The following is a 20,503-nucleotide window of genomic DNA, read 5'->3' on the forward strand; positions in this document are numbered from 1 at the left end:
ATATGGACATTACAGTTTTCCAGAACTCAACCCAAGTGAACGCTAATGGGAGATTTTGAAACACGGTGTTAGATAATGTTCCTCACCACCATCAAACACAAAATGAGGGAATGTAATTGAGTAAAACTTACAGAAAAGGAACACTTGGGGCACTATAACTTTTATACACACCTCGACAGTTGGTGCACTATGTGCATATGTCCGCATCACCAACACTCTAAAAGCCATGTCAATAAAGTTTGTATGAATTCAGACAGATCCAGATAAGACAGAGTGTGCAAGCCAGGATTTCGCTGCTGCCAGGACTCTGCCTGGACCTGTAAACCTGTTCAGTGGCTGCCAGGTGGGAGGAGGATGGGGAGTGGGAGAGGCTGAGTCAGGAAGACACAGAGAGAGAGAGAGATAGAGAAGGAGCAAAAGAGAGAGAGAGAAAGAGAGTGATAGAGAGGGAAGGAGAAGGAGAAGGAGGTTGGGTGTGGTATGATGCCTCGAGCACATTCCTTGAAACGGCCGCACCCTGTGTTTCAGCGTCTGTGTACCTGCTAGTATTTATTATCATAGCTTGTTCATGACAGCAGACTTTCTCTGTTGGCACTCAAACTTCTTTCCACAGGATATCATTTCACACAAACACACAACATATTCAGTTTTTATTGCACTGTAGTGGTCGGCTTGCTTGTGCCTCTCACACAGCTGTATGCAAACTCTCCTTTCATTTCTCTGTCACGCTGAGAGTTGTCCATTTGCATGAATAGAAAAAGAGTAAACGGGCACAGAGAAAGAGAGGCGAGAGAGAGAGTATGTGTGTCTAACAACTTAGTATGAAACGGGTGCTCAGGCAGACATTCAAACAGCGGGCACGCCCGCAGGAGCAGGACTGAACACAGTCATACTCATGTGGGTTGTTATCAGCGGGCCATGAAACTAGGTGTGTTCTGTCAGATAGACACTTTCCAGGACAAAGGACAGTCCAAATAATGTGCAAACACACGGGTGTATACTTTTACTTGTACTACACCTTTGTGTTCATGCTATGTTTGCCTGGCGTATTGCGAGGGACACACAGAGAAGGAGATTGCGGATGAAAAAAGAGAAGTGGGTTGAACAGCCAGCAGTCCACTAAATCCAGCAAAATGGTTAATATAAATGCATCGGGACATCCAGGACAAGCAGTGACCCTGGATCTACTTGACTTGACACTGTATCTGCACGGACATGAGCAATGGGCTTCCCAAATCCGGCCCTTATTACAGGAAGGAGGAACCGAGCGTTTGCAGCCTGCAGCAAGGAGGCAGGCTTTACAGAGGATTCAGAGACGGCAGATTGGGGAACTGTTGCAGTCTGCTGAATCAGCACAAATATTGTTGCCAAGGAGAAAAACAATGGGTGACTGGTTTACACTATGTTTCTGCAAAGAAACTCGCGCTGAGCAGCATCCACCCTGGGCACAAATTAAATTGGATTTAACGAGTAGTATTGGATAAACCTTAGCAAGTAAGGTAGTAAGCAGAGAATCAGAGTCATAAAGTCTGCAAAATAGGCATATATAGCCAAATATAGCAAATTACATGAGCACATTTTGTGTATAAGTGTATTAGTTTGAGAAATAGTGCAGTGCAGCTTTAAACCGATGCCAGACGCAGATGATCCTCCAGCGACTGGAGACACTCGAGGGGATTTGAATGTCAAACAGTCCATGGACGAGTACACAGTGGAAATTACATTTTCTTTTGTCGGGGGACGACACTTAACATTTGCACAGCGCAAACACGGCAGTCGACGTAATGTGAAAAAAAGGATAATTTGCCAAGACAAAACAGGACTAATGGCACTTAGAGCACTAATCCTGTCAAATTCTTGCAGTAGGAATATCAAAGAAGTGGATCTGATAACCCAAATGATGTATTTGTCATTACAAAAAGTGAAAAAGTTGAGGAGTGCCTGGATCTGCCCATTGCTACGCGTCTGCACTTAAGGTTGATGGGTTCTTCTTCCCAGGCCCAATCCCTCAACAACGTTTGGTGGGAATCGGTTTTGTAGGGTTTTTTTTTGGTAATCCTGTTAACAATTCATCAGAGAAACCAACCAACCAATAAGAGCACTTCCAAAGAATTCTTCCAAAAATTCCTGGATCACCTGTCAAAAAAAAAAAAAAAAAAGCCATGCAAATCCGTCCATAACTTTTTTTGAGTAAGCGGCTAACAGACAAACTTGGTTGAGGTGACCAGTGCAACCTGGACAAAAATAAAATAAAAAAATGCAAGGACATAACAATGTAAAGAGTCAGAGTAGGAGGGGTGAAGACCTTTTTGGCTGAAAAAGACCAAAGTGAAGAGAAAGAGAAGTTCTGAGCAACTTTCAAACCAAGACGCGGCCATGACGCACGCACGCACACACAGGCAGGCACGCGCACGCGCGCGCGCACACGCAGGCCAGCACTTTTTGAAATGTGCCACTGGGAGGGAACTTCCAATGGTCTCCTTGTGTCTGCAGCGCCCTGCGGGTCTGGGAGGAGTCTCCCCGCCTCGCAGGCGTCGCGCCGCCGCCTCTTCCTCATTCACCAGCGCCGCTCTGTGCCATCCATAGTGGAGGCGGCGGCTCCGGAGGTTCCCACACCGCCGAGTGAAGCGCCCGGCCCGGGCCTGGAGTGTAGGAGCCGCTCGTGCCAGTGGACGCTGCACCCCGGGGGAGGTTTCGGACCCGATCTGAAGGAAATGTGACGCACGGACGGAGACGCGCACCGGCAGTTCCAGCAGAGAAAGCGAGGACGAGGACGACAAGCGTTTCTGGATACGCTTTGAGAAAAGACACGCGCACACACACACACACACACACGAAGACGAGACGAGACAAGTTCAGCAGCAAAGTTAGGAGGTACGAAGTGGAAATAAAGACGGACGACGGAAATGCAACCTGGGACAAAGAGAGAGATATATTCTATTCTTTGTCCTATCCTGTTTTAATTCTATCCAAGGTCATTCTATTCAATTATTCTCTCTATGCAGGCAATTCTCCTGTCCTGATCTATTCAAACGACCTATCCCTATTCTATTCTATTCTATTCTATTCATCCCTGTCTAAAACTGTATCCCGCTCTGTTCTGTTCTACTGTATTGTGTCCTGCCCTGTTATATCATCTTGCAACTGTATTATGATTATGTCCATTCTATTCTTCCCTATTTCTTACTCTATTAGTGGGAGTGGAATACAGATTTTTTTTAAAAAGTGAAACGCCGGTTACTTTCCTCATCTCCCACTTGTGGTTTGGAGAGGATTAAGTCCTCCGGGCTGCTGTGCATTGCAAAACCTGATGGGTGGTGTTGAAACATTCTCAGCACACAGAGGGCAAGTCCTTTGAAGACACCGAGAGAAAAACAGCCACTAGGAGAAATAACATGGTCCCGAGACTGTGTGGGGGCCCTGTCCGTGTTGCACTGTGGTTGATGAATTGTGCTTGAAAAGGCAGGGACACTTTTACAAGCGTGCCTAATGGCCTGGTTGCACCATGCTTTGTGTGCCGTTGTCATCGGTGGGATGATATACATCTCCGGCCTTCTAATCTAACTTTGTTGAGCAAGGAAGTCACCTATAGCACACATCCTCTCCTGTTGACGCTGGTCTCCCCTAGCGTTTGATCATGCATTTTTTTTGCAGACACAAAGATCAATTTTCTCTGCACCTTTGACTGAAACAAGAGATGTGCTGATTCAAAAGGCCCTAATTTCATTCAGTGAGTCACTGCGCAGGAATAGCCCGCCATGTGGTTATAATTTGAGGGGAAAAGTTTGTAGCGCCAGCTTTTTTTTGTGGCGCATCCGTGCGTGTGTGCTTCTTATTATAGATTCCATCTTGTCACACTAGCCATATGGCCAAGGCTGTATCCCACTCAGGTCAGTATCTGTATGCAAAGGTGTCGTTACTCACGTTTGAGCCACATTGAATGGAAAGCAACGCAGAAACACATTGAACGCTTTTATCGTTGTGTTTTCCGCTCACGATGACCGCAGACATTAAGGCATTTGGAAAAAGTTACGAGGAACCTCAGTGGACCTGTTTTTCTTGCAGCGCTGCTGTGTGGAAGCACGGCTCAGAGAAAAAGGGAGGATACACGCTGCCGTGTGTTTTCGCACATGCAGTACGCCTTCACCTGACCTTGAGCTCTCCATTGTGCTGCATTCAACGGTCGCACTGAGGTGCGATGACATACAGAGACACGCGGCTCTGCGCGGTGTTTGCTCTCATCTTATGTTTGTGTGCGTTTATCTGACAAAAGTGGAACTGGAAAGTCCTGACAGGAGCATCAGGAGATTACCGGCTCTTCCCTCCGAACCTGTTTTCAGGTATTTTCTTTTCTCACACCGAATTTGTCGCTCAAAACGAATCGACCGGAGAGGTATGCCGGATCAAACGTAGTGTTTGTTTAGTGAGGTGTGTTCAGATGTGTGTGTGTGTGTGTGTGTGAGTGAGTGTTTTTGTGACAGAGATAACAGAAAGAAAATGGAGAAAATGACTTATTTGGAAGCTTTTGCTTCCTTGGGCTTCATTTTTATATTTTTTGCATGATTCACATGCCAAGACATAACATTGTTCCCTCCCTCAGCTCTTCCCTCACATGTTCTCTCTCCTTCTCTTGTCAGTGTTCATGCAAGGAATGCTGAGGATGAGCTGTTCACACGCTTTGTGAGCAAACATTGGTCACATAAGAATATTGGATTTATCAGCCTGGGGTATCTGCCGTTGGTTGCCGCCCGACTGTCCTGCAGCTGTTTTCGACCTGGCTTTGTGTACGGTGCATTTAAGGCAGGCTTGTTCTTGTGTGCGCAACAGAAAGTTTCGTAACGGAGAGAAAGAGAGACAGAAGAAGATCTCCATCGTCATGTTTGTCACTTTGTACAATTTGATTCTTGCTGCAGTTGCTATGACAACAAACAAAGCAGCAGTATTTGTTTGAATATCCTACCAGTCATTCAGGTGAGGTGCAGAGAGTCTGGCATGCCTCTTACATCGTGCCGTTCTTCTGGTTGCTTCACTCTGTACTGACCCAGAGGTCAGGAGGGTGAATAAGACACCCCTGGGCTCTGGTTAGTGCTACTGTGCTCTTGAGTCACCCACTTAGCTCATATTCACCTCAGGGTTGATTTGCATCGATGCCTGTCTTCCTGTCGGGTGTCATTTTCTAACTGAAAGCGCCATTGATTACTATTTCATGATTTGACAAGTCTGCTGTTGACAGGCACATCTCTCAGTTTGTGACGTGTATCACAGGTATGCAATTCTGCTACCTCAGTAGATTTCACATACGAAGTCCCCAGGCCGGTAGATTACTTAGAGACTTTGGCGTGAGTCAAATTATTCCGTGCCCAACATGCTTCCATGCCCAGCAGCATGGAGCAGTGGAAGGGGAACAGCACACCACAAAGAACAAATTTCTAGGGCTAGAAATGGATAAGGAAACAGGATGTCAGCCATTTTGCCAGCAGATGAATCACCACAGGCTACCCGGTGACTCACCAGGCCTCTGACTAAACCGGCTTCTCCCAGTGATTGCAGGCCAGGACTTGGGCCCTTTGTTGTCACCACTGATTACCAAAGAATGCGTGGAAGTTTACAGAAAATATCACACACACTTTTAAAGTAGGTACACCTTACGAAAACACCCACTCAGACCCCAAGTTACACACACATCCTGAAGACTGTGTATTTCCACTGTGATGTATCCACACAGTAAGTGTTCAACCAACCGACCATGAATACTTCCAGTTTGGTTTGTGAGCGAGAGCTTGTTAACCCATCAGATGACCCATCCAGTATGCAGCTGTCAGGACCACATGAAATATCAATGAGCGGTTTTCCTGCTTGGCTCAGTGGATGGTGCATAACACCTTAAGTCCTCAATAGGCCAGGCCCGCCACTTGACAGCCATCTTGAAAGTTATTTCCGGACAACAGGACCAGGTCCCTTTCTAAATGAATGGGGAGAGAGCCAGAGACGGTTTTTCAATGGTCACGTCACAAAAATTGCTCCCAAAGTTTGAGGGTCAAAATGAGGCTTCAAATATTTTTTTCTCCACTGGTTATATCTACCATGCAATTTGCAAGGTTTCACAACGCCTGTCTCGTTTACGGCTCAATCCAGAGTGGCCCGATGTGACGCTGTCAGTTTATCCCACCAGAGCTACGCTCTGCGCCTGTGTCAGTGCAACTCAATGACGGGCTTGCGATGATCTACCTTCTCTTTTCATACAACGATAAACAAAAGTCAATTATTATTAGACCTGACGTGTGGCCGAGGTTTTTTCCCAACCAATAATGCCAAACATCTAAGTTACAGCTTTATTAAGTATTTGCTGCTTTATGCGATAGTTAACTGTTTGTCCATCACAATTTTCTAGTAGCTGTTTTTTTCTAGCCCCACCGTTGATATTCAGTGATTAATCACAAAAACTATAAGAAGAATAAGCAAAAATTGTTTTATATCTGCCCTAATTTTTACCATGTCCCTTCTTGTTGTGCATTGTTGGCATGAAGTTTCTGCCCTGCGGGATAGTTGTCTTTGCCGTCTTTGTTTCAATTGCATTCAGTGAATTGGACTTTTGGATTTGAAGTAGAGACGGTTGGTGAAGTATTAATAATCCTTATATGCAATTATATGTACAGCACTGGATAATTTGTCTCTCAGCCCTGTTGGTCTGTGAATCCACAGCTCCCTCTTCTTCACCCGTACAATCACACATTCATAAATTGATTTGTAACAATTTCCCTTTTATACCCTAATTAAGTTAAAGTCATGGCATAACTGATAGCATACTCAACATGCTTCCATTACTTAATGTTCTGGCCATGACTGACACATTTTTTGGGGATAAGGGCCCAGGCAGCAACTTTAAGAATGACGCACCAGCATGACATGTTTCCTGATCAAAGATATGAGAGAACCTGTCTTTACGACTCCTCATGCTGTTCCCACCTGCCCTGAACACGTTTGCTTTTCTCTCTCTTGACTTACTTCTTTCTTGTCCTCCAATTGAATGTTCCATATTCTCTTGATTTCTTTGTTCTCTTACCTTTGTGTGCAATTGTCTCAAGCCAGATTGAATTCCTGTTAATCGCAGGCCAAATGGTTTATTGCTGATTTAAGCAGAAAAGTTACATCAAAAAGTCAAATCGAGCAGCACGTGAGGCGTAAAATGAGAACCAAGTCGACGGAACTTTATCCTATTTTTCCTGTTTCGTTTTATTTTATTATAGTATTGATGACATTAATGAAAAGAAACCTTTGAACTCACAGTAGAATACATGAAACAATCAACAGTGTCTACGAATGTGGTATTGTTTGCCGGTAAAGGTGTGTTAATTTGAGACTATCTACACAGGCTTTGACTGAAACATTGAAACAATGGACACTTTGTGTAAGAGGTCTTAGGTCACCCATCTGCTTGTGTATTGTATTTTAAGGACAAAGTCCATATTGCAACTACAAAAGCACTGTGACTTTTAAAAAAATTGAATTGCTTTGTGTATATGGAAGACATTCTTGTTCATTGTAGAAATTGATATGGTATTTCTCTAAAACACAAAAGCAGCCTGTACAGACACCCAGGAGGGTTAATTTCTCTTTGCACTGACCTTTTCCTTTTTCCTGAATTTTTCTGCACAGGCCCTTATTCCTACTCCTTCACCTCTGCTCACCTCTGAATCCTCCCCGTTGGCCACACACCCCTCTCCAGCCATGACACACCGATCGCAGGGTTCATCGATTGGTGAAAACCCCCTTGATCCAAACTACCTGCCCCCACACTACCGCGAGGAGTACCGTCTGGCTATTGATGCACTGATAGAAAACGACATACAGGTATGACTGCAGTTCTCTAATTGTGTGTTTTTGTGACGTAAAATGATTTGTGTTTTATGTTATGATGGTATTCATTTGGTTGTGTCTCCTGTCAAACCAAGGGCTACTATGAGTTCCTCCAGACTACAGATGTGGTCGGTTTCCTGGCACAGCCGGAAATTGAATTTATCAAGTCCACAATCCAGGTGCCCAATCAGACCTCTAACTTGCCAGAGCTGACATACCAGGAGGGAGCTATTGAGGCCGATGGCTCCTCTGACACCTACTGGCCGGTGCAGTCTGACATGGCAGCCCCGGGGCTGGACCTGGGCTGGCCGCTGCCACAGCACAGCTTCGGCGGGCCCACAGAAGTCACCACTCTGGTCAACCCCTCTGACCCAGACATGCCAAGCATCAAGGAGCAGGCCAGGAGACTCATCAAGAATGCACGTCAAGTGAGTAAAAGGGAGGGATAGGAAATGGAGATGTGTCAAACTTGAATAACCAGTTTGCTTTCAGAAGGAACTTCTGATAATAAAGAAAGGCATCAGAAGTGGAGATCAAAGCCTTCCACGTACATGAATAAAAATGTATTCAATGCACACAAATACAGATAAGCATCATACTGAATTTGTGTGTATGGATGTAGACACTTACTTATGTCTGATCTATAAATTGATGGGTGGGAAACAATGCAATAGGGTAAATCCTCTGTCATAGTATCTTGTGTCTTAGTATGTACTGTTCGAATCTATTGTCTATCTTATATAATGATATCTCTTCAGAAAATGAAAAACTTTTATGAGTTTAATCTTACCCTTAATCTGCCAATGCCAGCGTTCCCACCACTCCCTTCCAGATGAATTTCTAATTGGTTGGCCTTTGGCTAAATCTCAAATAAAATGAACACACAACATATGCCAAATATCACGAGTGGTAGGTGTGGTCAATATGTTGCTGTAGGCTGAACCCCTGACCAACCAATCTGTCGTCATTTGTCATTTACTTGCCATTCTGATATATTTCAATATACAACGCTCTACCTGCAGCAGAGCATTGTCCTAATAATGCATCACAGGGTGTAGTAACACAGTTGTATCCAACACAGCCTTTCTACAGGGGGTTTGTAAGTTATCAACAAAAGTTGGGGCACCTGTAGGAATTCATTTACCTCCACTGCTGCAGGGAATTTGAGCTGTCATACAACCAATTTCTTAATCCCCCCAAACAGGCCTGTTTTCCTAGAAATGTAGAAATGTAGCCAAATTTATGGCTTACCTTTATACCATTTAAGATTATTCACTGGACTTGACCTGCTGAAATTTCAATAAAAACTGGAAGAAAAGAAATTAAATGCAGTTCATTAAGGGACTGGGATTTAGATTCTCAGTCTCCACCTGTGTGAAGAGAGGTTAACTTCATTCCAGTGTGGTCCACCTTAAATAATGTAATTGAATAAATTATAAACTTACTTAATTTTCACACATTAAGGAGAAACCTTTACGCAATATGTCATAAACCTGTACATACTGTATTATGCACAGTGCAATTTAAGAGCATAAAGTTCTATGCTTTATCTTCTTAAGCTGATAAACACAGTGAACAGCTGCTTCAAATTAAGAACAATTTCCAGGTGTTGTAACTTTAAATCACCTATTACCAACCAGAACCAACAGAAACTAGTCTACAAAATACTGAACAAACCTTGAATAGTTTCTTGTTTGCTCCTCTGTTCCAGGTCATTGCTGTGGTGATGGACACGTTCACAGATGTTGACATTTTTGCTGACCTCTTGGATGCAGCAGCACGCCACATTCCTGTTTACATTCTGCTTGATGAGCAGGAAACCCATCACTTTGTTTCTATGGTTATAAACTGCAAAGTCAACTTGGACTTGATTCCTGTGAGTTTGATTTTCCACTACATTTCTTCAAAAGATTAGTCTAACTCTTGGCTGTCCTGGGGCATTTATTATTATTTTGATTTACTTTAAACACATAATTTTCACTGAGGCCTGTATGTTTCCATAAAATGTTTGAATTTTTGGTTTTACAGATGATGCGTGTCAGGACTGTGGCAGGAATAACCTATTACTCTCGAACAGGGAAATCATTTAAGGGACAAGTGAAAGATCGTTTCCTATTGGCAGACTGCAAGGCTGTACTCAGTGGAAACTACAGGTGAGTCTTTCAATTGCGCTAATATGAGTTTGTTTAATAGCCAAGACTACCATGCTATTCGTTTTGTTAACGCAATTTATTTTCTTATAGTTTCATGTGGTCCTATGAGAAGATCCACCGCTCCATTGCCCACCTCTTCCTCGGGGAGCTGGTTTCCACCTTTGATGAAGAGTTTCGTATTCTCTTTGCTCAGTCGGAGCCTCTAGTCATTGAGCTGTCAGATGGAGCACTTGCTGTCTCTGATACCAACCAGTTTGGTTTAAAGAGGACCCAGTCTTTGCGTAACCCCATAGGTTACCGTAGGCAGCCTGAGATTCCTTCTGCCTTCCCCTACGGAGACTCTGATCGAAACCTTGCACTTCCGTTCCGGAGGAATGACCCTTTTCGTCACACCATTGAACCAGGGGCAGGAATTACAATTGGAAAGTATTCCCAGCAACAGTTTCGCCTGCAGCAGTCCTACCTGGATCAGGGAAGATCCATAGTGTCCAGACAGATGGAGATCAGCTCCAGTGGCTTCAAGAGGCACAGCTATGCAGAGGGAACCCAGGAAAACTACAAATCTTCAAGGCAATACATGAGGCACAGAGTCATGAATAATCTGGATGAGACAGACTTTCACAGGTACTTAACATTTTAATACCTACACTGTTTGGTATCTGAATAGTTCAGTCATCATATGTATCGCCAACTACTGTGAGCACAATTATAATCATACAAATAAGAAGCACTGTGTTTTCTTTACAGGGAGCAGACCCAAAGTAGCCATTTCTACAGTGAAGGGCCTGGGCCAGGTTCTGGCCATGGACACTACGACAGACTCCGAGGTCGTCCTACACACCTCTCCATTGACCAGTATTCAAACTCAAGCTTTCGTTCTGATCTGGAGCCTCCTCCTGGAAACTATGGCCAAGACTACTTTTCATCTGAGGACTTGAGAGGACCTGAGGGTCAACAGGCACCACCCTTAGCTGGGAGATATGGAGGAGGTTCCTCCAATAAGAGGCCAACCATAGGACAAGCGTATGCCTGCCAGAGCTCACCAACACAGCCCCACCCACCAGAGAAGAAACAGTTATTCAAACAACCTGATCAAGAACATGATCAAGATGAAAGTGTAAGGCAAGGCTTAAGGAGTTGGAGAATCAACTCCTATCTTAGCACATATGAGGACAGTGGAGAAGAAGGGCTGCCACAGCCTATGGGGCCTGATGCCTTTGAAGATCCTCCATCTCAGCAGCCAAATGAAAATTCAGGTCCTCGTTTTGGAATAAAGGAGCCACCAAACATTCCTTCAAAGCCTAGACCAGATATCCTGAGACCACGCTTTGGAAAGCCCAAATTACATGAGAGCAGCAATAAAGACTCTGCCCCAACAACTACTAGGGACCTGCTTCCCTCAGTCAGTGTCAGTGACTTAAAGAAGACCTTTTCGCTGGATAAAAAAGAGAGGGAGATGGAGGAAGAAAGACAGAGAGATCCAGAGCGTGGTACTGTAAAGGAGGTGGGTGTGGATGTGGAGCTGAAAGAGGCTCCAGATCTCTTCCTGACCAAACATGAATCATTCCGTTCACGTATTAACCCACTCCTGCAACGTAGCTCTCGTCTCCGTTCCTCACTTATATTCTCATCTTCTAAGGCAGAGGTGCACAGTGGTAGCCTGGGATTAAAACCAGCCGCAGAGGAAGATGATGAGTTAGACAAAGTGCGAACTTCCTCGATTGTGGCCCAGATCTTAGAAAAGAGAAGGTCATTGTCTCGTGAGCCTTTCGAGTGGAGGAAAAATGTTGAGGAAAATGATAAGGAGAAAGAAAAGGAGAAAGAGAAAGAAGAAAAGGAGAAGAAGAAGAAAGAGGAAATGGAGAATAGATTGAAAGATGAGATTAAAGCAAAAGAGGAATCTCAGAAAACTAACAAGGAGGTTAATACAACAACAACAACAACAACAACAACAACCGTTGAAAAATCTCAAGTCACAACACAGTCATCATCTCTGAACATGAACGACCCGGCTAGTCGACTGCAGTATTTCCAAGATTTGGCTGCCAAGAGAAAAGCCTCAAAAATGGAGACAGAATCATCGCTAAAATCCCCAGAGCCTGCTGAGAAAAAGCCTGACATCTATGAAAAACCTCCTCTCCACACTACGACTGCAAAAATCCCAACGGCCTCTGTCAGTTCAGCAGAACCTGAACCAAAGAAGCTAGACATCTCGGCGAAACTGGCAGAGCTCACTCGCAGATCGTCAGTTAGTTCCTCTAAGCCACCATTAATCCCTACAAAGCCTTCTGCCACCCACCTGAAGCCATCAGAGACATCTCATCCTCATAAAGAGGAGAATGCCTCAGAGGGTCTAAAGAAGGATGTATTCAAGTCTCTAAAGCCTCTTCCTTCACCAAAGCTATTCAAGAAGGATCAGCTGAAGTTCAAAGGACTAAATCCTCGTCGCATCTCCTGTGGTGAAGAGATTCTGACCACAGATGCTACAGATGCAGAGAAGAGTGAACTAAAAAAGATCCGCTCTCAAAGTTCTTCAACTGTACCGCATGATGATTCTAAGGAAGGTCGGCAAAAAAATATGGGATCGAACACATCCATCAACACACTTGGTGAGGGAAAGGGTGAGGGTAAGACGCTCGACTTCTTGAAGAAGCAGACTCAGAGGCTAAAAGGATTCCTTGGGCCCAAGGAAAAAGAAAAGAAATCTTCAGGAGATGATAGAGGCATGACGGTGGTAAAAGAGATCACTGAAGATTCAAGGATAAAGCAGAGCTCATCAGCTAACGATACAGGATCGACCACTACCAGCCAAACTACAGCCAATCACAAGACATTGACTGGAACAACAGGTTCGTCCAGATACCAGGCCCCAGGCAGCTCTGTTTTGTTCAGTAGCAACCTACGAGATGACACCAAAGTGATTCTGGAGCAGATCTCGGCCAACAGCCAGAAAAACCGACTGGAGCGCGAAGAAACAGGAGCAGACAAAGATAGTGATGCTGGGGAGAAGGGGCTGGAGAGACAGAACTCCTTAAAAAGGAGTCGATTTCTGCGACCGCAGGGCAACATCCAGGAGCGGGAGGGATTGCTGAAGAGGATAGAGAGTCTGAGGAAGGAGAAGAAGGTCTACAGCCGCTTTGAGGTAGTCACTGCAAGGATGATGTTTGCTGTGTAGAGGGATAGTGTAGAAATAAATATGACAAATACATTAAGTATTATGAAAAATACTAAAGTATTAGTCAAATCATGGGTTGAGATTCAATCATGTTACAAATAAGCCAGCTGCTAAAAATACAGACCGAATTCTGTTTAGTCAGAATTAAGCAGTAAAAACAGTAAAATTAAAAGACTAAAATGTGAAGGCAATCTCTCTGCTGCTTTCTGAGCCGTACATGTTCAAAATCATGTTTAGTTATTCAGAAACGTTTTTACTTTTGATTTAAGAATTTAAGTCAGTTTTCTTTATACATAATAATAGAAATAATTATGTTTGTATAATTGAAAGAGTTTTTAATCGAAAATAATGGCAGATGAATGTTTGACACTGTCGGCTTTTAAGCTGTGAAAATAAATTTTGGTGGACCAGCTAATGTCCATTGTTTTATATGTACATATACAATTGCTATAGATTATTTTAATTCTAGGTTCATTTTAAGTTAACCAGAATACTGTATTTTGGATTGTCTCCTGAAGCCTGAGAATAATGTCTGTGACCAGGAAGAGGTGGAGGGAAAGGATAATTGGTAGGAGTTTGTTCTCTGTGGCATTCACTTATCCCTGTTGTTCTGTTTACAGATGGGGAATAACCTGGGTTAGCGAAAGATGGAGGAGCGGCCTTTTAAATGGAAACTATTTATGCAAGACGATCAAAAGACCAATTGACCATATGTGCCAGCGACACTATCAAAGTACCTCTGTGGCTCAACACTGCAGCCTTTCCTGGATTTTCACACTGAGCAATAAAACTTGAAAAGACTATATATAATGCTGAAAACAAACTTAAGTCATTGGGTTTGGAATGTGCCCATTTGCCAAGACTTGGTACTACTTTCACCTTATATGGTGATAGAAAGAAGAGTCACTCTACTTTCATACTTTCTGCATGGGCTGATGTTTCACCAACAATAAAAAGGTAGGGAAGTTTACCTTTAAATGAGATTGTATGAACGTGATTGAGGGAGTGATTGCAACGAGAAAAATTTGATACATGCCACTCAAAAAAAAAGCCGTAAATAACTGGACGTGTGTGCTACCAGTGTTGTGTGTTTCTGTATGTGTAAGTATAACTGGGACCTGTTTGAAACTGAATGGGAGGTGGAGGATTCACCATGTGCCAATGGCCCACAGAGGGCGTTACCAAAACTAGAGGAACTATTAACCCAGCCTAGAAAGCAAAGATGAGTGTATAAAGATAAATAGAATGAGATTTGATGAAGGGTGAACATTTAAGGGCAAGTGTGTGAAATTATAGTGTGAGACTAAATCTAAATCAGGAATTGTGTTCTCTAATGTTTAATTCTAATGCTGAGGCGGCAGCAGTAGTACCATGCTAATCACAAGTAAAGCCTTCAGTGATCTTTAGCCTCTCAAGAGAGCTCTATGTACCTTTCTATAAAGGCGTGGACTCACTTCTCAGGGTCGAAAGTGTCAAGTAACCATTGAGAGAGAGGGAGCCTCAAAGGTCAGAGGAGCAGGGTTTAAAACATGTATGTGTATTAGTCTTTGTACTATGCAATGTAAATAAAATATTAAGTACTTACCATTGACCTGTATTTGTTTGAAATATTAGACAATTTATTACATTATTCCATAACGTGCCCCTGTTTATCTTTCCCGACTGTATTTTAAATTAGTCATCACTTAAGGAAAGGAAGGATAAAAGGACAGGTATATTTTGCGTACTAGAGCAGGGCCATGCCTCCTTACATGAGGGATTTTATTCGAAGAACTACGCCCTGCATATCACTTCTAACTCCTTCGTTGGTCACGATTTAGCAAACCAAAGATTTAGTTATATGGTACAGTTCCCAGGCTGCTTGACAGCTCGACTGGGCATCAAACAATTTAATGTTTAGAGTGTTTTTCTACTGTAAATCAAAAGATTGGAGGATCTATTGCTATATGAGCACTGCAGGCGTTACACACTTTTCAATGCAGGATTATATTGTACACACAGTATTTGTATAAAAAGAGCTTGTTGATATTATAAGTAACTTACTTGATTAAGATCACCCTTGCTGTACTATCAATGTGCCTTATGTCCATTTTTAATAAATGTAAGCATGTTGTCTTGGCTGTAAAAAATAATTGGCATTAATTAGGGGGAATCAGTTGCACAGGGTAAATGTTCTCTTTTTTAAAAACCTCAGAGAGTATTACATTGTATTTGAAATACTGCAAAAAGTGTGTATTAAATCTCTTTAAAACTGAAGTTGAATGTGGCTACACTGTAGACTGACTACACTGTATGTGGCCTACTGTGTACACATGTATACAGTAGGTGTGCATGTTATACTGAATTTCTGTACTGTTTTCATTTGTAGGTTCTTTAAGATCCATAAAATAAGACCCCTTTCACAAAAATGTCAGAAACTATGTATTTTTTAAATATATGAACACCTTTAAACTATAGCAATACACAATATTGAAATTAACATAGTAGAGTACAGGATACTAGTACTGGCATCTATCTATATCTGAAAAAAAAACAACTATTCACTGGTTAAAGAATGTAAAGCAGTTCATAAATTACATTAATACATTCAATTTGCATATATTCTAGCAATTAACTTGATCACAAAACAAGCACATGCCTTTAAGAACTGTTCATTTAAAAGCAGTAACTACACCGATTAAAATAGCCAAGGAAACAGGAATAAATTGAGTTTAGTTTGCCAACATTTGAGTTAGATTTCAATGGTATATACATTTTTTGCGATTTTCATTTCGACACCAACTTAAGTTTTATTATTTGCTGTGATGTTGTGGCAGGATTGTGTTCAAAGTACCTCTAGCTGGGATTAAAACAAGAGACTAGTACCTCTGATTCTTTAAATCGACCACAGCACATGTAGTTTTACTTCTCCAGAGTATCTGCAGCTGCTGTTCCCAACTGCCTCTGTTCCCTCACGTCCTCCAGCTCCTCATTGAGGCGGTTTAGCTGAGCCAACTTCAGCTGTTCTACAAGAATCACAAGACAACATCACATGAAAGATGCTGGTCATGGAAAATGTTATATTCATGCATGTTTAAAAGGAAATGTTTGATTGCACATGAACTTACAAAAGATGTTGCAGACATTTCAGGTAGGTACTTACCAGCTGATATCAGCTGACTTTTTGCGTTCTCGGTATTCTCTATTTCATTTGGGAGCCTTTCTGGAGTCTGAATAACAATTTTAAGGACAACAGTAATGAACAATCAACAACTAGTCATATTTTCGTCCTTCTATTTTAGGTGTCTAGAGAAAATATATACGTGGGATAAAAGCACCACTCATTTTAAAATTGAACAAACAAACTCACAAAGATGGAGTGTAGATTTTTATGTTGCTCTATCAGCTGGTGAAGTTGCTTTTCAAACCTCATCCTGCAGAAAAAGAGAAGGTATAAATAGGAATTTTTCAAGGCTGGTCGAATTAATCTTTAAAAAATGTTTTTAATGGAAATATTATTGAAGGTACCGCTGCTTCCGCTGTTTAAGCTTGAATTCCTGTATTTCGCATCTGTACTGTTCCAGCAGTTCCTCGCTTTTCTTGTTCTGCTTTAACTGCCTGCAAAATGCAGATAATTCATCACCCACTGCAACATATGAATCAGTAAAATATGACAATTTCCAAAGCACCATTCATTCGCCTAGCCTTACAGTGTGTACACTTTACTTGGCACAGGGTTGAAACTTACCTGTTGATTATTATGTACAATCATCTCAAACTTTACTGTGTTGTTCAGTTATTACAGACACACAGGTACAGATCTTAATTATAATATCTTGTGGAGGTAACTCTTGTTAAAAAAAAACTTGACAAAAGTTCACACTCTATAGGATTATTTTAGTTGTTCAACAGTATGAATAGGAAATCATGCAAGAGATTAAAAATATATATACAGCACAAAAAATAAAATAAAAATATAACTACAAACTGGCATGCCCAATAACATGACTGAAAAAAAAACCTAATTCAATGAGTCTGAATATATATATATTACATAATATATGCAGATTGACATATCACAGAAAAACAAATATCCAGAATGCTGCCAAGGTAAGTTACTGCCATCTAGTGTTACACATCATAAAGACACATTTAAGGCCTGAAAAAAAGTGGAGGAGGAAAAATTATTGAAGGATCAGACTTCAGCAATAAACGGAACCACACTCCTCACAGCTGAAGACGTTCAATAATCATATTGATCTGTGCGCTTTGGAGCTCACCTGTCAGAGTCCTGCTCAGACTCCTCACACTGGAACTGCAGATTCCTGCAAAACTCTGAAGAAAACATCAGTAATAAATGAGCTCATCAGGTTAGTTATAGTTATTGTTTGTGTATTTACAAAAGATGACAAAATTGCTTCCAGACACAGTTGGCTAAAACCGTAACTGAACAAGGCGCCTTTACACTTACTGGAATCCAATGACTTAACTACACATGAACAGCTGTTTATAACAAGCGAGTACCTTCTTTTTCTTTATAGATTTCCTCCAGTTCGGACGCTTCAGTTTGTACTGTAAAAACAACAAAATGCCTGGTGACGATATTTTAATAACAAAATAGGCGTTATACATGAAACATGACAAATAGGTATAAAGGTTTGCCCTAAAGTTGCCAGCTACTTTTAGTAGGTTTTTGACAACATATCCCAGCTACAAATACATGCAGCAGGTACAAATCATTAACAATCATTGTGTGTATCTTACAAGTTGCCAGCTCTTCCTGCAAAGAATCTCTGACTGATTTCCTGTCCTTGATTTCTTCTTCCAGAACTCTTTTACCTTAAATGAAACACACACATGGAAGTGAGATTGTTACGTTACATGAAAATTTAATATACAGCAAATCCTACCATAACCTGGCCTAACTTGGCTCTTAACTCTCCTGGTATAACTTGATAGCACACCTTAAGCCATTGCTCTAATTTTCTTTATTGCCTTTTGAACAAGTAGGTCAGAATGGATCCCGTGGGGTGTTGCGGTTCCCCACGGGATGGAGATATAATCATATCTCATATGTCTCCACTCATCATGATCTGATACTCCTTTGAAGGAGTAACAGGTAAGGATGTACCTCACTGAAGATAACAAAAATGTGGTCTCCGGGTCAGAATTGATCGGGGCGAACAGCTGTCTCACTCACGGTTTCAGTTTCAGCGGCACTGCTGACTTTTTATGGGGGGGGGACGTTTAACACGTAGTTGAAAGCGTTTGTCTCAATTTGGTCCTTATTGGATTCGTTTAAAGAATGTTTCTGTTATATATGTAATTATTCCCATTGAACCTTAAATAATATGCGTGTTCGTTAGCGTGACGTCATCGCGACCGGCCATGTTATTGGTGCACTTTCCGTCGAACAAATATCTCCGTGTCGAAGTCTTTTCACTGTGTACGAGCAGCTCGCCAACTTAGCACATGCGACACGCGGCCAATGCGTTCGTATGTTAACTTTTTTAAATGAGTATATTTCAAGAAAAGAAACAACGCGACTTCCCAGCGGAAGCGGAAATGTAGCTTCACAAAGACGTACCAAAGTATCAAAACATAGACCCCACATCCGGATGGGGCGGAGTTACAATTCTAAATTCACGCTGGCTTCTAGAGACTATGCGAGATCTGATGTGTGATATCATTAATAGTCTCTGAATGCGTTTATTTAAATAAGGTACGAAGCATAGACAGCGGGCACAAACCGCTGATGTATCCAAGCACCACAACATCGGGCACGAGCGACACAAGAGCAAATTCAACACGAAGGCGGAAGTACGGAACAGATAGTTCTCTGGGTTTACCTATACTCTTTGGGCACAAGTATCATTAAATGAAAGCGTGTAATCTATGGTTTCAGCGAGTCGCAAAGCGATACGTGTAAAATAATAGTAATAACAACCACAAAGATCAGTGATTCACGAATAAAGTGTTACACAACTTAAACTTCTTTCAACGACTCCAATAAGGACCAAAAGAAGAAGAAAAAAAAGTCAGTAGTGCCTCTTGAACAGAAACCGTGAGTGAGACAGCACTTCGCACAGATGATATATGATCCGGACACTGCTCAACCTTGTCTTCAGTGAGGTACATCCTTACCTGTTATTCCTTCTAAGGAGTATCAGATCATGATGAGTGGAGACACATGAGATATGGTTAATATCTCCCTCCTGTGGAGAACGGCAACACCCCACAGGGTCCATTCTGACCTACTGCTTTGAGAAGCCACGATGTAAAATATATCAATGTCTCAAGTTGTACTAATAACTCGTTGACCGCAGTTGTGATGTTCACTGGACCTACAACTTGCATGTCAACCAACTCCTCTGCAAATAACAAGTATCATCGTTACCTTGTTGGAGCCTCCTCAGTTTGCTCATCAGCTGATCAACTTTGGGCTCCGGTGTTGCTTCACCTGACGGGAGCAGGTCGTGGAAACACATCAGCCATTTAATTAACGCCTTTAAAGTTTCCCTATACAGTTAGCACTTTGTGCAGCTTTGACTAGTTTACCTCCTATCAGTGGTGTGACGTTAACCATGTCCTCAATGTTGAATCCTGTCAATGAAACAGAAAGAAGAGAGAAAACCTGTTGTTCTGACTAGCTAGCTAACACATAAGTTATTGCCTGGTCGTCATTACTAGCTACACAGTCAACAGTCAGGTGGAACAAAGTTAATCCAACACCAGCCTTAGCTAGCTATCAGGCTAACCGCTATATAACGCAGCTAACGCTAGCCTAGCATTTAGCTACAAACGTCTTTATGAAATTAAATGACAGGAGCGTGTCATTCTTTTTTTGTAGGTTTGTCCTAGCACGTGATGCCACACAGCTGTCAGATGTGACAGGGTGCTGACATTCATGATATTAATAACAGGATATCTAGAGACTTCAAATTGTTCAGAAAAGGATGTGAATTAGCCACCGAGGTTAATTTGTGAGATCTAACCTGACAACTTGCTCATGTTTATCCAGTTCGTGTCGGTTCTCCTGAACCACCCAAGGCCACTTGAGAAACTTCAGTCCACTTTCTTTTCTTTTTTATGAGTTACGAACGAATGGACGTGCGCACGAGCAGGACACGTTAGGCGCCAAATACATCAAACTTGCGCATGCGCTACAGTAGCCCAATTCAACAAATATGTAATATTCATTCATAGCTGAAATGGTATTCTACAAGTTACAGACAGCTATAGTAGCCTTTACTGTAGAGTTTAACAGTGTAATGGATTTTCTGTTGCCAGCAGATTTTTTATCAATAAATTATCTCTTGCATTGTGTTCTAAACAGTGG

The 20,503-nt window shown here is 42.1% G+C and overlaps 2 protein-coding genes and 2 non-coding genes across 6 annotated transcripts; 2 read left to right on the forward strand and 2 right to left on the reverse strand.

The window, feature by feature from the left end:
* The first annotated feature begins 2,543 nt into the window (after positions 1–2,543).
* Positions 2,544–14,770, forward strand: fam83hb (family with sequence similarity 83 member Hb). Of its 3 annotated transcripts, none has more exons than XM_035619997.2 (8): positions 2,544–2,974; positions 7,657–7,851; positions 7,953–8,285; positions 9,569–9,733; positions 9,886–10,010; positions 10,101–10,634; positions 10,758–13,152; positions 13,806–14,770. In XM_035619997.2, exons 2-8 carry the CDS (start codon positions 7,729–7,731, stop codon positions 13,824–13,826), a joined length of 3,696 nt encoding a protein of 1,231 aa, XP_035475890.1. In that variant the 5' UTR covers positions 2,544–2,974; positions 7,657–7,728; the 3' UTR covers positions 13,827–14,770. The 3 variants fall into 3 exon arrangements, with proteins under 3 accessions (XP_035475890.1, XP_035475889.1, XP_035475892.1); XM_035619996.2 differs by having other exon boundaries at positions 2,544–2,874; XM_035619999.2 differs by lacking the exon at positions 2,544–2,974 and adding an exon at positions 3,789–4,340.
* Positions 14,771–15,593: 823 nt separating this feature from the next.
* Positions 15,594–20,326, reverse strand: si:ch211-199g17.9 (uncharacterized protein LOC108180085 homolog). The gene is made up of 10 exons (XM_035620002.2): positions 20,160–20,326; positions 19,723–19,767; positions 19,562–19,624; positions 17,929–18,003; positions 17,689–17,736; positions 17,445–17,499; positions 16,693–16,782; positions 16,535–16,598; positions 16,328–16,394; positions 15,594–16,190 (listed from the first exon to the last, which is right to left on the reverse strand). Exons 1-10 carry the CDS (start codon positions 20,173–20,175, stop codon positions 16,087–16,089), a joined length of 627 nt encoding a protein of 208 aa, XP_035475895.2. The 5' UTR covers positions 20,176–20,326; the 3' UTR covers positions 15,594–16,086.
* On the reverse strand, positions 18,175–18,306 carry LOC118292555. Its single transcript, XR_004786933.1, has one exon. It is a non-coding gene; the product is annotated as a U8 small nucleolar RNA (small nucleolar RNA).
* LOC118292541 lies at positions 19,286–19,418 on the forward strand. Its single transcript, XR_004786922.2, has one exon. It is a non-coding gene; the product is annotated as a U8 small nucleolar RNA (small nucleolar RNA).
* Positions 20,327–20,503: the final 177 nt, after the last annotated feature.

The sequence above is a fragment of the Scophthalmus maximus genome, chromosome 22 (genome assembly GCF_022379125.1).
Source record: "Scophthalmus maximus strain ysfricsl-2021 chromosome 22, ASM2237912v1, whole genome shotgun sequence".
In the NCBI taxonomy this organism is placed as follows: Eukaryota; Metazoa; Chordata; class Actinopteri; order Pleuronectiformes; family Scophthalmidae; genus Scophthalmus; species Scophthalmus maximus.

What these genes read in the sequence shown, in the direction of transcription:
- fam83hb (XM_035619997.2), top strand. Translation starts at nt 7,729, where the DNA reads ATGACACACCGATCGCAGGGTTCATCGATTGGTGAAAACCCCCTTGAT. An exon ending in GATGAGACAGACTTTCACAG is followed by an intron (nt 10,635 to 10,757) that starts GTACTTAACATT and finishes TTTTCTTTACAG; the next exon opens with GGAGCAGACCCAAAGTAGCC. An exon ending in AGGTCTACAGCCGCTTTGAG is followed by an intron (nt 13,153 to 13,805) that starts GTAGTCACTGCA and finishes TTCTGTTTACAG; the next exon opens with ATGGGGAATAACCTGGGTTA.
- si:ch211-199g17.9 (XM_035620002.2), bottom strand. An exon ending in CGTCACACCACTGATAGGAG is followed by an intron (nt 19,625 to 19,722) that starts GTAAACTAGTCA and finishes TGCTCCCGTCAG; the next exon opens with GTGAAGCAACACCGGAGCCC. An exon ending in AATCTATAAAGAAAAAGAAG is followed by an intron (nt 17,500 to 17,688) that starts GTACTCGCTTGT and finishes TGTTTTCTTCAG; the next exon opens with AGTTTTGCAGGAATCTGCAG.